This window comes from Pholcus phalangioides, unplaced genomic scaffold, assembly GCF_987345545.1.
Source record: "Pholcus phalangioides strain wild (caught in Gottingen) unplaced genomic scaffold, Ppha-v1.0 ptg000021l_1, whole genome shotgun sequence".
Taxonomy (NCBI): Eukaryota; Metazoa; Arthropoda; class Arachnida; order Araneae; family Pholcidae; genus Pholcus; species Pholcus phalangioides.
Window position 1 is genome coordinate 10,421,132 of NW_028301614.1, and position 16,546 is coordinate 10,437,677.

Consider the following 16,546-nt stretch of genomic DNA (forward strand, 5'->3'; position numbering starts at 1 on the left):
GGGTTTTTAATCAATTAGCATTTTCACGCTATACATGGCGCAGAAAGTCTACTCCTTGGAAAACCCGGCTTAACATGGATACAGATTTTGGTTAACGTAAAAATCCTACTCCAGTGAACGGATGTCCGTTCTGGGGAATTCTGTTCATTCTTGTTCAGTTCAATCTGCGCAGTCTTGATGAAGAATCATATTTTCATGTTTGACATGAATATATATATTTTTTATATCAAAATTTAATGGCGCATAAAAATTATTCCCCATGTTTTCGAAGGGGGGAAAAACCTTCTTCCGTATTTTCATAACAGTTTTTATTCATTTTATTTGATGTCATTCAATTATATACTAATTTATTATTTTTCTAATTCACCTGCAGGCACATGATGTGACAATCATATCAACGTAGCTGACTATGTAAGTGACAGCTCGGTGCTTGTCATACAGAAGCAGCGTCAGCGGCTTCAGCTTATAAGGAACGCAGCAGGCCGAGTTGACGGTACCCAGCACTGAATGCACAATCGACTGCATCGCGGCGTGGTTCGTAGCGTTCATGTGAGTCGCCAGAGGGAACTGACACAATCCGCTGCACCGGTAGGCCATGTAACCATTAGGAGGTGCAAGGACCCAATCGTCCCAACCGAGATCGTCGAAGTTGATGTAGAACTTTCTCAGCCGACAAGTCCGCTTGGATTTGGTGCCTTTCCTGAACCTCCTCCGCTGACTCTGGCTCAAGGAGTCCATCGATTTCGTCTCGACGGTCGGTTGGTGCTGCTTCTTGTCTTTCCTGAGAACGGGAGATGTCATCTTTGCCTTGTTGTAAAGGACGTTCTCGACCTCCATCGGCTCGTCGCGATCTCTGACCTCGTACATGACCAGGAAAGCCTGGATGATCCCCATCGGGAGACCCGTTTGCTTGTAGACGTCTTCGGCGTCTTCTCGTTTGTGCAACCTGACCACGAACATCAGCTTCTTCATGCCGACGGACACTGCTCGGAGATACGAGCTGGTGACATTCAAGTTGAGTTCCAGGCGAGATCTTATGACGTGCGGCACGGCCAGGTGAGTGAATCCGCTGACCCTGGGATCAACGGGCACAAAGTCGACGAAGTAGTCCGCTCCGGTTCTCGTAGTCATGTGGAACGTGCCATTAGACAACTCCATCCACAGCTCTGTCCGGTGTATAGAGAGGGAATCGTCGGCGGACACTGCAACGGACATCATGAATTTCTTGCGGTTCTTTTCCTTGTCTGCAAAATAAAAATTAGAATTAGTTCGAAAACGTTGAATACTCATAAACACAGGTGCACAACCTTTCAGTCCACGGGTCAGATATGCCTTATTTCTGCCGCTCGTGGGACAGAAATTTGGAAGTATAGGGAGGCCATATCACTCACATTTTACGGGTCACTGCCGTTGGCCGTTTTTTTGAAAATGTTCCGTATTTTCCCCCTTATTTTAAACAAAGCTTGGTTGAATTTTCTACATCAAGAATTGAGATTATTTTCATTACTTATAAATTATGATAATTATGACTCATAATAAATATTATTATACTCATATAAATATATTCATCTCACATATTTGTCAAACATATACTTTTGTTTTGGTTGATTACATTTTTATCCGTTTTCACTTGCAGTCCTTTATTTTTCCGCCATTGCCGGTTTTTCAGCAATTTCGGTCTTTCAGCGACTTTAGTTACCTTCGACTGTTTCCTTGGTTTTAATTGGCAACTTTACTCGTTAAATAATGTTTTTGGCTGTAATAGCTACACTTTACTTGCCTTCGGCAATTTTTTGGCTGTAATTGGAAATTTTACTAGTTTTTGTATAATATATATAGTTTTTTTTTAATATTTTTGTCTGCAATTGGCAAGTTTATTGGCATTTGACATTTTTTTTTTTTTTTTGGTTTTAATTGACAACTTTACTTGCCTGAGAGAAGTTTTTCTCACCATAATTGTAGATATCACTTATGGATCCCAATTTCCCGTATTTTGTTATGAAGGAAATGTGTCAAGCCTAGTTTTGTTTTGCGTAAATACTTCTCGACCGAAACACCTTTCGCGGGCCGACGGTTGTGTACCCTGGTCCATTGATATTATTTCGTGTCAAATTGACATCCAGATTTGCCATTTCTTCGCTACCCTACCGGATGTCACCGTTATTTAAAAATATAAAATAGCCAAATGAACCGATAGTCTATTTAAAGATGATTCCATGGTGGAAAAGATTTCTCCGCCATTGACGTACGTTTGGGTCTAATGATTATATTCGTACTTATTACGGTCTCCCGCTGAAAAACCGCAATCACCGAGGACTTGAGCAATGATATTTCGTATGGAGATCACCAACCACGGTATATCATTTTCGAGAATCGCACATCGTGTATAATAGGCATCCATTTCACCAAGCCACCCTCTCCCAATGACGAACTATAAAAAGAACTCAAAGAAAGAGCGTCTATTTTTCGACCAAAATGACAAGGTACGCACGTGGGTCGGAACGAATAACTGGGTTCGACACCGTTATTTGGCGCACGTAATTGCACATCCTAGTATGATCGACTATAAATAGATATTTGATGTATTTTCTGGAGGTTGGTTCATAACGGTTGAAGCGAAATACCAAAATCTCTGGGGTTTTTGATTACTCTCATTTTTTTTATGCGTGTTTTTATATACATACATATATATTTTTAAGCAAGTGTGGTTTAGTTGTTTATTTTATATTACCATTTTTCCGGTGGTGACCACATTGCGTGGCAAGCGTCTATTCCTATTACAGAATATTCTTCGAATAATGCGAAATCCTCATCCAAGAGCGATCCCTACTCATAAAATGATCAGGAAACTATGACGAATCATAATAAAATGGTCAAGTCTTGATTGCGGCGATGGCCTGTGTTCATAAGTTTCTTTGTCAATATTGATTCTTCGGATACTGATGCTTGGGGGAGGGGGGATGCGTAATTTTGTATTTACGAAATGAATGCAATAAATGCGAAATTTGTTATTTTAAAGAATAAATGCGAAAAATTTGATATTTACCACTTTTCCGTGAAATATTAATAATTTTCTCTTTTTGAAGAGGAAATGCGAAGAATTTTCTTGAGGACTTGAATTTTCTAGAATTTCCAATTAAGTACAGTACTTTCATACATAGCCTCGTAATTAAACTATAAAAACAATTGTGTCGTGTTTGATTTGTTTTTGCGAATGAATGCAAACATTTTTATTTGAATTTTTTTCTCTTAAAATGAATGCTAAATTTTTGGTCTGAAATTTTTTCTTCTGAATGAATGCAAAACTTTTGTTTTAAAATATATCTGCGGATGAATGCAAAAAATTATTTTTCCACTTGAAAATTTTTATTTTTTTTACAAAATCCACGTATCGCTACTGCAATATCAGTAAAGATACGCACTTGCAGACATCCCACCCCCACCTTCGTTTCTATTCCTATATAACAGGAGTGTTGATCCCCTTGGATACAACAGTAAAAGAAATTTTTTTGTGGTCGCAACTAGGAGGAACGAATGCGAACAGATTTCTCTGTTAAAAATATCTCGTCACAGAGAATGACAGACCTTCAATTGTATAAATATTCAATAATTACATTTCACTCACCATTTAAAATATAGATTTCAGCAGTGAAAATTCACACACACAATAGTAGGTAGTCACTCAGACCGTAAGTTAAACACTCTTCTTCCAGCACAACTCACTCGGTAGTAAGTTGCCCATGGCGATTACGAACCTAATAACCATGTTTTACAACAAAACAATAGAAAAAATTAACTGAAAACATGAACTTAGAGTTACAGATTGTTCTGAAGTTTAGTGCTTAAAAAGTTCAGTCCTGTGATGATTTAAAGAAACTTTTTGATCGTAGTCTGCTTTCCTGACGAATGTCATTTCTTCCCTTCATATTCGCTGAGATATTTGATTCAAAAACCGAAGAAAAGTTGGGAAAGAACACCGTAAATGAGGGAAAGGTGCGTTGTCCGTTGGTTTCTGCTGTCGTTTCCCAACTTTTCTCCTATGTTGAATTTCAAATATCTCAGCGAATTTATTTTGCTGGCCTCAAGAGAGAGACAGCGCAACAACTTTCTAATTTGAAGTTAGAGGACAGTGGGACTGTAATTTAGATTTTTTTATTTTATTACACACTGTATTTTCACTCTTGAAACTGGTACGGAGTTATTCCTGAAGTCATTTCGAGCATTTTTTTAAATTAGAACTGCACCTCTGATGAGATAACGGTTGAATTAAGATTACGGGACACCCTGCATACACATTATCCAGGATTTCGAAAATTTTTAGTAGAAGAAATATTGATACATCAATCGATATCATCGATCTAAACCTTAATAATTATTTGATAACATCAACCCCTAGATTAAAATGAACATTACAGCCATGAAGTTTGTTTAAATTTTGTCTTATGATCCGAGCAGGAAGCGTGCATACGCTTTACGTACGAAAATTTCATGAGTAAAGTCGACTCCTGATTCAGTGAGGGTTGTTGGGAGGGGGGGGGGGTTATGTCATGCCCCTCACACATATTGCCCTTGGGCTGAAACCTTTCTCGGGGCCCGGTCAGATTTCATGAGCCCCTATACAGAGAATTTATAGTGTGAAAAAGCGGAAAATGATTAGGATCCTCCCGGGCTAGAGTCCGGTCAACCCCACCCTTTTGTGGGGGCCATAGAAGTGCCATCTAACCACAATACTTAGGTGGAAGCAAGAGCTTACGTATTTCATTTCTCTGCCAAATCAAGATGTACCACCTCTCATCATGTACACTCGTGTGCAAAATTAAGAGAATTTGCACATTTCTGTATATTTTCACAAAAAGTACTGAACCAAAGGTACCAATGATGCCACCGAAGAAGTAAGCAAATATTCAGTGTCGAATACGTAAGCGTGCACGTACGTGAGTATCCACAAATGTATGGATGACGGAATGAGATGGAGAATCGTCGGTAGATTGGAGGCAGGCCAATCACAAGAGCAGGTCTCTACAGAGCTCTCGATGTTACGCTCAATCGTCTGCTGCAATTTGTGGAAACAGTTTCAGGACACTGGATCCATATCGAGAAGACCCGGCAAGGTCGTCGAAGAGCCACGACGACCAACAAGGATCACCACAGGACTGCTACGGCATCACAGCTCTCACGTGAGCTGCATGCTGCCACTGGAACTCTATTTTCACGGTTTACTGTTGCCCGAAGGCTTCATGAGAAAGGGCTTTATGCCAAAAGACCCGCTGTTTGCGTCCCGCTAACTGCAGACAACATCAGCCTTGGACCAGACTTCAGTGGAGCACTGTGCTCTTCACAGATGAGTCGAGATTCAGCCTGGACACTGATTCTCGACGTACACTCATCTGGAGAGAGCTGGTCCGTGGAAGTGTCATGGTCTGAGCAGGCATCATGTTGGACGGCCGCACACCCCTCCATGTGTTTGGCAGAGGGTTCGTGACTTCTACGAGTTATAGAGATCTTAGAGCCCTATATATATGTTTGACTTTTAAGGGGCGCAGTTGGTCCTCGGTTCCTGTTCATGGACGACTACGCTCGTCCACATCGTTGACTCATTATCTAGAAAGTGAGGATATTCGACGTATGGATTGGCCAGCTAGATCACCACATCCTGACCTAAACCCTATAGAACATGTCTGGGACGCTCTTGGGAGGACAATTGCATCTCGCCATCCCCCTCCGTGAACCCTCCCGGAGCTGAAAACTGCGTTGCTGCAGAAGTTGGATCGCTTGTCACAGGAACTCTTCAACTGCCTCGTGTCCAGTATGCGACCTGTCTGACTGAGAGGGGACCATACCCCCATATTAGACTCATTTCGGTTCGATCTCGCAACGTATATTTTGGACATTCCTGCAATGATGAGCTTTACTGACAATAATGCACACGTACTATGACTTTTGCATGGTACAGCTCTTTTTCTCTGTTATAACTGTGTATTCGTACCAAATTTCATTAAAATCTGTCCACTAGTTTTTCAGAAATTCGACATAATGTGCTAACTCTCTTAATTTGCACACGAATGTAAATGTGCCCTATTGACACCAGGGTCAGGGCCATGCCTGGATGACCCATGCATTAAGATGGCCCTATTTCTATGCAGGGCCGTTTTTGCAGCATCCCCCCAGCCCACTTCCTGGCTGGGAGTACCTGTATATCAATTTGCATTAGAAGAGAATTATTTACCTCAGAGAATTAATTTTCAAACTTTTTTTTCCAAGTAAGTTTTTACCGTAAAATTTTACCAAGTTCATTTTTAGCATCTGTATACTGTATGAAACACCGGGTGATATTTAAATTACCTTTGTACTCTACTATATAACCATGAGACATGGATTTATGAGTAGGCTAAAATGTTTCAAAATACAACATTGAGTCTTGTATCTTGAAACGGTAAAATTACACAGGCAAAAAACAGCAAATATTACTGAAAAATAATAATTTGAGTATTTTCATATATTGAAATTTAAAAAAAAATCAAAATAATGACACAAATATGATTATTATTATTATTATTATATCTGTATACCGGAGGTAAAGGACAACATGTGACAAAAGGAAAATTTTACAGGAGAGCCGTTTAAAGAATTTTTTTAGTATGTCTTTCTATGGGGCTCGCTCGTTTTATAAAGCGATTATCTCTGTTATTTATTGAAATAGGACTTAGTGTCTATGTAGTAGACTTATAACGAAGTAGTATTATAACGAAAGTACTGCTAATTATATAGCGTTATCCCAATATTGGCAAAATCTTTACCTCCATCATGCAGATATACAGTATATTCACAAAAGTAACAATATAATGGAGGTAAGAACGTATTTATGTATATTTAAGGCATAATTATTCTATATTATTATAGTAGAAGAGAAACTAATTTTGCAACGAACTTAATTTCGCACACTTTTCTATTATTCTAGTAGAAGAGGAACTTGAATGTTTTTAAATATTTAATTGTTATTCCCTTTGATGCTAGGTGATTGCATTAGAGATACAGCATCCGTGATGTCAACATTAGCTATATCTGGCATTGTGATGTGTGATATTTATTTATCAACTTTTCTCCTAAGGAAATTCATTATTTGGTAACAAATTTTATTGGACGCATTCCACACTGTGTAAACTTTGTTTTTTCCTACAAATTTGACTGGGAAATAACCAAAGGAGGATAAAATGGAGTAGGGGGTAGCTCAATTTATTGTAGGAGAGAAGTATAGAACTAAAATTTTGAATATAAATTATATTTAAAAGCAAACGAAAAATATTTAAACATTAGTGTAATTGAGTATTCCAGTGTAAAATAGGAAAATTTCGAGTTTTATACTGTTCCGAGGTACACGATATTTTCTTTTTCTTTTTTTCGTTTCATGGTATTCAATGTTCCACCATTTGTGAAAAATATCAATAACTTTATTCACAGTGCTGATATAATTGAGCACTTGGTATGGTTCATCAGGCGCGACTGCATAGATTATAATTATTAAATATAGTTCACTAAACTTGCAATGTTGAGAAGAAACACGGCAAAAACAAGCGTGTTTTTCCTAAACTTTTCAAGTGTAAAAAAACATAATCAGATGCAATTAAATTCTACATCATTGAGTTGAAATTTCTTTACGATTACGCTGACTACAATTTAATGAGAGAAATGTTGAAAATTTGGATCATAAACACGGGATATCGCCAATTCTCGCTAATTGTCAGCGAAATTGTTCATTATCACTTATAAACAGCCTTGGTACTGATAAAGTGCTACATCAAATCTGCAGCGGATGAAGATGTATTGTCGGAGAAAAATATTTAAAATGACATATTTTTGTTTGATGAATATTTGTATCTATACATAATCATAAACCTGTCTAAATTGGACACTTACGGTTCCATTAAAACTATCTAAGCTAGACAGGTGCCCAAGATATAGAGATACAGTATTGTGTACATTCTGTGGTATAGGTTTATGGTTGATTCTATTCAAAACCGTCCAATGTAGAATTAATGTTAGAATTATAGAATAAAATTAATGTATTGAAAGAAAAACCTTTTAAATGATATTTTAACCAATTTCTGTTAATTTAAATACTTTTTGAAGGAGGATAACTCGAAATTTACTGGAAAGAACATTTTTATGCCCCCTCCCAAGCCTTCTGTGCCCCTCCAAAAATCGATCCTGCGTACGCCCCTGGGTACAGACAAACATTCCCTGTATGTAATCAGCTCTAATTTTTGAAATTTATTTAAAAAATGTCATAAAAATCGAAGCTAAAGCGATGAAAATGTGTCGTTATATCCGGGGTCTTTGATTTTCATCTGACGTTATAAGTAAGGTTCATTAAATTATTTTTCTATAGGAATCAGCCATGACCGCCAATTATTGACGTTATCGCCGCGGTGTCGTTACAACCAAGGTCGTCATAGACGAATTTAATTTTCATACAGAAAATGCAGTTCAACTACTGATTTGAAATTTTTCCTTTTAAAGCTATATCACCTAATGAATCCTGAATGTACTCACATTTGACGGGAATGCTCTTGACCACATGATGCACGTAAGTGTCATTCCTCTTGATGGCCCTGTACAACCTGTGCATGACGGCTGGTACTCTGTCCTTTGCACTATCTGACAATGGTTCCAACTTCTTATGAAGAACGAGAAGATTATCCAATGGCAGCGAAAACCTTTCATTGCGCTGAGGTTCGACGAGACGCATTTGAACCGCCAGAATCACTGAAACGGTCATGGCTAACCTAAGCTCCTTGGACATCTTTTGGGGTAAAAAAAATCAACGGCAGTTCATTCTACAATAAAACGGGCCCAAACGGACAGCGCGGTCAACTTTAAGAGGAATTTTTTTTTTGTTTCCTAACAATTTACTCAACGTCCATGTTGGAAGGAAACAACATGAGGCGGCCGTTTTGTGGTCCACACCAACTTGAAAAACAATCGGTGGCTTATTTTGAAAGGATATCCTCTTCTTTTCTTTTGTAAACGGCGAACCCCACAGTTCGTTTCTCACGGGATTTGAGACTTTTTTTCTGTTGGTTTTTTTTTTTGTTTTGTCTTTGAAGAACCCGCCATTTCCTGGAAAAAGATTAAGAAAAGAGTGTCGTGTATATTTATGAAAGCAGATCATAATGTCTCCCAAAACCCTTTAAAAATGCAGTACTTCTTACTTGTCAAAGTTTTTGATACAGGTAACGTTAAATCCTTTTTGACGTCAACAGGCGTGGATCCAGGAAGGATGGCCTGACGGGAGGGGCGAATTGTGTAAGTTCGTTTAATCATTCCGTATTTTACGGGATAGACAGATTTTTCCATATTATTTAGTTCTCGGGAGGGCAGTCATTCCCAACACCGATTCCCCCCCCCCCCGGATCCGTGCCTGAGCGAAGTCAAACATCTTCAGCTACGAATGTAGCGGAGGCAGGCATCTTCGGCTATGAATGAAGCCGTAGCAGATTCCTTCAGCTCCGAATGGAGAAGAGCCAGATATCTTTAGATTCGAATGTAGTGAAGGCAGGCACCTTCAGCTGCGAATAAACCGAGAACCGCTGCGAATGGAACCGAGGTGCACATCTTCAGCCAGGGGCGTCGGAAGTGTTCCAAACATGTAAGTGCTAGACTCGAATTTTACGTCGGAAACATAAATTTCTGAATTAATTCTGGGAGTGCTCTGACGCGTGATACAAAATGCAGTGGGTGCTCGAGCACCCTCAGCACCCCTGACTCCGACGCCACTGTCTTTAACTTCGATTGAAGCCGGGACAGATATCTTCAGCTTCGATTGAAGTGTATGCATACCTCTTCCAGTCTGGTCAGAGCCGCGACTGGAGGGGAGAGGGCTGCAGGTGGATCTGGTAGGGGATGCAAATTTAACCCTTTGACCTCTTGTTCAACATTACAAGGGGGCGCCAAAATGTGTGTTTGCCCCGACTGACAAAGCATCTAATTGCGGCCCTGGGTCTGGTCATTAGGCTTACAGCCAGGTCGTCTTAGGAGCATCATGGATTCGCGCGTCAAGTGAATTTTCTGCTGCCGTCCATGGCAAATATACACTCTCACTCTCGAAAATTTCAATGAGATCTTATTTTTGTGAAGGCTCTCTTCTCTTGGTCCCCGGGCCGTGTCTGTATGGGCTCATGCATTAAGACGACCCTTCTCGCAGCCCGCATTCGTAGCGAAGTTGTTTCACGCTATATATCTCGGGAGGTTCGCATCGCAAATAGAAGACAATGATACCGTCTGTTAGATATTTCAAAGAAAAACTACAATGATACAATTTCATTTAGTCTAGGAGTTCTCAAACATTTTTCACCCGTGGTGCCCCTTTCCCCCTATTCAATGCTTATCCGCGAGTTCTACCGGCTTCCCAGATCTGTTTAACAAACAATATTTTCGAAAACCTTTGTCAGGGTCACACCTCCTCTGGGCGCCTCTGACAAAGGTTGGAGGCGCACCACGGCGCCGCGATGCACGTTTTGAGAACCCCTGCTTTAGTCAGTACCACGCGATTTAACGCACAAAGAACGTATTCACGTCAAAACTTACAGCAGTGTCTAACCCTTTTCTTCCCCCCCCCCTTTTTTTCTCGGCAATAGTGCAAAGCAACCCCTGTAGGTCTTAAGTAACTCCTATTACGGAATGGGATATTTTTCTAAAAGTAATTTGTAGTTTTATAAAATGGTTATCACAGTGTGAAAAGTGGTTTGTGTGTTTTTTGTCAGTAACAACTATTCCAAAAAAACAGTACTCGATGAGTCATTGGTCCGTTTGGCGGCCCCCAGTTCAAACATCACGGAGCCCCTTTATAGTGAATTTATAGTGTGAAAAACGAAAAAAAAAAATTTATGGAATTGTCCCAGGCTCGAGGATCGGAGTCCTGGAGGGGGGCTATGGGTAAAAGCAGAGCCAGGCCGACCTTCCCAGACCCGGGACCCGGTGCTAAAATAGTAGTGGAGCCAGAGGTGTCTTAATAATTTCGGTTTCTCGTAGCCCCGATTTCATTACAGGGTGATTCAGAAAAGCATAGCCAAACTGAAAGGGAAATTCAGGCATACGATAACAATCCAAAATCCCATAGGAATTTAGGTGCACAAACGCTATCTGGAGCTGCTACAGGGAGTTGTTACGTGACACACTTTTAAAACGATCCCGAACTCACGCAAGCATGAAGTCGAACTTCTGATACCACTAATACGTTAAGGCCCACACATACACTCAGAACACATATCCGACGTGTACCGATTCGATAGAAATTACGCACAGACACCATGCTTGCTACTACTACTTCACCGTACATGCACCTCGTACACATTTCTCTGCGGAATTTGTCACGAATAGGTACATATCGGAATGTGTGTTCTGAGTGTATGTGTGGGGCCCTAACGTATTTGTGGTGTCGGAAGTTCGACTTCATGCTTGCGTGAGTTCGGGATTGCTTTAAAAGTGTGTGACGCAACAACTCCCTGTAGTGACTCCGAATGGCGTTTGTGCACCTATGGGATTTTGGATTGTTATCGTATGCCTGAATTTCCCTTTCAGTTTGGGGATGCTTTTCTGAATCACCCTGTATATTCCGTAGAAAAAAGGGAATCGACATCCAAAAAAATTCATAAATTATTACAAAATATACAGGAATGCTCAAAAATATCTATACAAAAGAATGTAAACTAACGAAAAAAGTTAATAAAAATTTCGAACTGAAGGAAATTTAAATTTGATGAAGAAATAATTTCGAAACTAATTAAAATTAGCACCTAATGAAAGGAATTGTCCGAGAACGAATGAAAATTCAGAACACAAACGATGAATCGAGTATGAGAAAAATAATTGGCAGAGATAATTCCAGCATGCGTCAAAATTAAGAATAAAATAAAGAAATAATTCCCGAATTGATAAAAAATTTAGAATTCCAGAAATGATGAAACTTCCGACTTTATGGAAGAAATAAATCCAGAATTATTGTTTTCAAAGAAAGAATAATTCTAGAAAGAAATTCTTTTAATATGAAAATGCTGAATTCCAGAATTATTTCTTTCTAAATAGAAATTTAGAATTCCAGAATTGATGAGAATTCAAAATTTATGAAAGAAATTATTATTACCGTAAGTGAGGGAGCCCCCCAAAAACGCGGGGCTCGGTGCGACCGCACCTGTTGCACACTCCTAAGGGCAGCTCTGTGTGAAAGACACATCCACAAATACCGATTCCCTAACAATTTTATGCATTTCAAGTAACAGGCTAAGCTTATCTAACTTCTCTACTCAAAATTGTTATACAAGTGTGGATGGAATTTTGGGCCACGTGAAAAATGTCAAAAAAAAGTAGCCGTCAAAATTTTTCATAAATATTTTAAGGCATTTGTCTAATAATTTCAAAAATATATAACTGGGAAAAATGCAGCGAATTTTTTCCAATAAATTTTCGAGATATTATTTGCCATCGTTGCCATAATTTCAAAAAAAAAATTGAAAAATCGTGCGGCCATTTTTTTACTTTTAATCGCCATTTTTCACGCATTTCCCGGGACAGTTCCGGTTTTTCATATTTTTCTAGCCGTCCCGGATTTTTTGCATAAATGTCCCGCTTTTTCCCATTTTTTGTGCAAAAGGCTATTTGAGTTTATATTCTTTATTGAAGTCAAAGATTGAAATTACTTTTCAACTCATAAATTATATTATGATAATTACAACTATAAATAAAAATATTAATCTCATGTTGATGAACGTTTTATTTCATAGAATTCATTTTTATTTCACTGCAGTTTGCAGTAATGTTTCATATCCCGCCTTTGTGATTTCTCCATGATTATCAACAATATTTGGCAACTTCGTTCACTTTTGGCAATAATTGGCGTCGTCCCGTATTTTCCCGCATTTTGAGAATCCCAATTTCTTTATTCTTTAGAATTTGTTTATTTCGTATTTCTTTCGAAGAAATATGGTCAGCCTACATATGGCCCTATCTAATATCTTCCATCGCTTTGGCGTTATCGATTGTCGTCGGAGGAAATTTTTAACTGAATGGTATTAAAGCTAATCGACGCAACGCCTCCGTGGCGCAATCGGCTAGCGCGTTCGGCTGTTAACCGAAAGGTTGGTGGTTCGAGCCCACCCGGGGGCGGCGTCAACTTTTTTTTTTTTCCTTCCTATTTTGGAATACGAATTTGAAAAAAACGCTATTTTTAAAAAAGTTTCCTATATAAACTCTTATTTTCATAAAAACCATAAAACGAATAATTTTTATAATACAGTCGAATACCGTTACAACGAACGTCAAGAGACCGGAAGAATCACTTCGTTAAAACGAAATGGGGAAGGGGGGCACGGAATCCCTGAACAACCCCCCTGCGTACGCCTCTGAACAGGGGTGCACAACCTTTTTCATTTCGCGCGCCAGATATGCGGTATTTCTACCACTTGCTGGCCAGAAACTTGTATATGACCCGTATTTTTCGGGATTTTCCCGTAATTTTGGTTGTGCCAACTTCTTTTTTTTATGAACTGTAGCGTTTTTTTTCTTCATTTTCAACAAGGCTTAGTTGTATTTTTGATATCGAGAGTTGAGATCATTCTCGTGACGACTTATAAATTATATTACGATAATTATGGCAATAAATATCGCAATTAATTATAGTCATTTTAATGTATTCATCTCTCATATTTGTTCAGCACATACTTTTTTGGTGAATTACATTTTGTTTTGCATCATTGCCGATTTTTCAGCAACTTTAGCAATAATTAGTGACTTTTTTTTTGTTTTATTTTTTTGCCCGTGACAATTTTTTTGTTACGTGTGGGACAATTACCGTGGACACTTTTTTTTTTTAAATTGCAATTTTACTTGCCTTTGACAAATGTTTCGGCTGTCAATAGCAACTTTAATTGTCTTTGGCAATTTTTTTTTAGGCTGCAATTGAAAACTTTACTCACCTTTGACAATTTTTTTGGCTACAACGAGCTACTTCACTTGCGTTTGACCATTTTTTTTCTGTTGTGAATGCCAACTTTACTTGCCTTTGACTTTTCTCGGCAATATACCGTATTTTTATGAAGGAAATATGGTTAGCATACATATTTATTGTGCTGTACACAGCAAGGCATGGCTCCCACATCCTGGAGCAGGGACCCCAGGCTAGGATTTTCTGCGGGGCCCCTGTCTGCTTTTCACGTGGGTCTTCTATAGCTAATTTATAGCGTTAAAAAAACAAAAAATGATGAGAATTATCCCGGTCAGCCCCGTCTTTGTGGGGGGGGGGGGCATGCAGCAAGATATCAATATGTGTATATATAGCATATCAATATATTGATGCAGTACTTTTCTTCTGAATCAACTGCCGTGGGCCGGATGGAACACCTTGGAGTCCCGCATCTGGCCCGCGGGCAGGAGTTTTCGCAACCCTGATAGAAGAGAAGAGTCTCTTCTCAACTTCATTGAAATTCATAACAACCGGACCAAGCATATATCCCAACATCCGGGTTTCGCTCTTGAATCAACTTCTTTTTAAGGAGCAGTGACCATCGCAATGATGGCCAATGAACGAATAACCAACAACGCCCTCCACGTACGAGAGAAAGGAAAAAAAAAGCAGCATCAGTTCTCTTTTGAAAAACTATACATATTTACTTTTGTATTCGATTCTTTCGAGACATAAAAAATGAAGTTGAACTTGGATATCCCAACACCTCGGTTATAACGTCAGGAAGTTTCAAAACCGGCCCATTCCCACACTGAAGAAGTTGCCCCCCCCCCCCGTTCTCCCATTCTAGTCTAATTTTCTTGATCACTCATTCCTCGAATTCGCCACCCTCTGCTATAACTCGCTTGACCCCCGCACCCTGTAAATAGCTTGGGTCACTCTTTTGGTTTTCTCCCATGCTCACACACTCTATATTATGTCAGCAGCCTTTTTCCATTCACTGTATTCTTTTTATTGCATAATTTCTGTGGTGAAGCTCTTCTTTTTTTTTATCATTTTAGACTTTTTTTTATTTATTTATCAAATTTACTGGTTTTTTTTCCTCGTGTGGCCGCAGAGCCTCTGGGAAGTTCACACGGAGACCAAAGGGCTCCACGGATCATCGGTTTAGAACCGCTGCTTTGGGTAACTCTTTTGGTCACTCACATGCTTGAACACTGTTTTTGTCACTCACATGCTTGAACACTGTTTTTGTCACTCACATGCTTGAACACTATTTGGTCTCTCACATGCTTGCGCACGAGCGAAGTAACTCTTTGGTTGCTCGCTGACCTCATTCCTCTCTCTATGTCACTCTTTTGGTCACTCCTATACTTGCACATCTTTTCGGCCACTCGTATAGCCATTCACGTGCTTGCTCACGTTTTAGGTCACTTTTCAGGTCACTTTCATGCTTGCACATCCTCTAGGTCACTCTCATGCTCACAAACTCTCTGGGTCATTCTGTCGGTAGTTCATACTCTCCAGATCTTTTAGTCATTCGCATGCTTGCATACGTTCTGGGTCACTCTTTCAGCAACCTTCCTCCATGTTTTTTTTCACGTCGACACCCCTGGTCTCGACGCATACTTTGAGAACCACTGCTTTACGCCATGGGCGCTAAACTTTTTAGCCTGTGTGCCTTTGGACATCGTGCTGAATCCAGGTTCCAACTATGTTGGCGGTACAGTAGTGATGGTTGGCTGAAGTTAGTTTCCCGCGGTTTTCCAACTTAGACGTGCGTATGCGATCCGGTCCCTCATTTGAAAAAGTCTCTCCGCAGAGAGCAGACAGGCCTTCAACATAATACTCACGTAACAGATAGACAGACATGACCGCCTACCGCTCAGAGAGACCATCTTGTAATGGTTTGAACTCTTTCCCGTAGGGTATTGACGGTCCCGGAATGCTACTCACATTGCATGAAAATTCAAGCATTTACTACCTTCAGTTCAAAATATGGAAAGGCAGCTGGCAACGCCAAAGCAAGAACACGAAACAAGAACAACTCAGAAAGCATAAATAACGTTAGAACCTAGCACATATTCATACAACACGTTCCGACATGCGCCATTTCGTTAGAAATTCCGCACAGGAATGTGCGTTCTAGGAGCATCACGGTTAAGTGGTAGCAGTAGTTTTTGTGCAGAAATACAATGGAACCCCCCTCTTAATTGACAGCCCTCAGACGAGCGCGGTCACCCCTCTTTTACGGTCAAATAATATAATTTCCCTTTATATAAGTATACATTTCAAACCCCAGTGTTTTTATAAAAATATATTTAGCCTTCTTAAGAGATGAGAAGAAAAAGAATTAGTTCTCGTTTTCTTATTCTTGAGGGTCCTTTGAACCCGAACACCTGCGAAAAAAGAACTTTCTTACATAGACCTTTTTCTTTTCTTATCCCCATCTAGTTCTCTTTTTTCCAGCTGACCTTGCTCTTACTGCTTTTATTTTCCTCTAAAATCATGGTTTCCCGAACGGTATTCCGTGACACTTGCGAGAGATCTGTCAAGAATTTCCGCGAGATGTTTAAATAATAGAATTCGGAC

At 39.5% G+C, this 16,546-nt stretch overlaps 1 protein-coding gene and 1 non-coding gene across 2 annotated transcripts; one reads left to right on the plus strand and one right to left on the minus strand.

The window, feature by feature from the left end:
* Positions 1-281: 281 nt before the first annotated feature.
* Positions 282-8,934, minus strand: LOC149070594 (uncharacterized). Its single transcript, XM_089249062.1, has 2 exons — positions 8,551-8,934; positions 282-1,244 (listed from the first exon to the last, which is right to left on the minus strand). The coding sequence occupies exons 1-2, from the start codon at positions 8,798-8,800 to the stop codon at positions 364-366; spliced, it is 1,131 nt and encodes a 376-aa protein (XP_089105188.1). The 5' UTR covers positions 8,801-8,934; the 3' UTR covers positions 282-363.
* Positions 8,935-13,084: 4,150 nt separating this feature from the next.
* Positions 13,085-13,158, plus strand: TRNAN-GUU (transfer RNA asparagine (anticodon GUU)). Its single transcript has one exon. It is a non-coding gene; the product is annotated as a tRNA-Asn (tRNA).
* The last annotated feature ends 3,388 nt before the right edge of the window (positions 13,159-16,546 follow it).

Excerpts from the sequence above, each read along its gene's own strand:
- LOC149070594 (XM_089249062.1), bottom strand. The coding sequence starts at position 8,800 with ATGTCCAAGGAGCTTAGGTTAGCCATGACCGTTTCAGTGATTCTGGCG. Across the intron at positions 1,245-8,550 it reads CAAGAGCATTCCCGTCAAAT|ACAAGGAAAAGAACCGCAAG; the intron begins GTGAGTACATTC and ends TTTATTTTGCAG.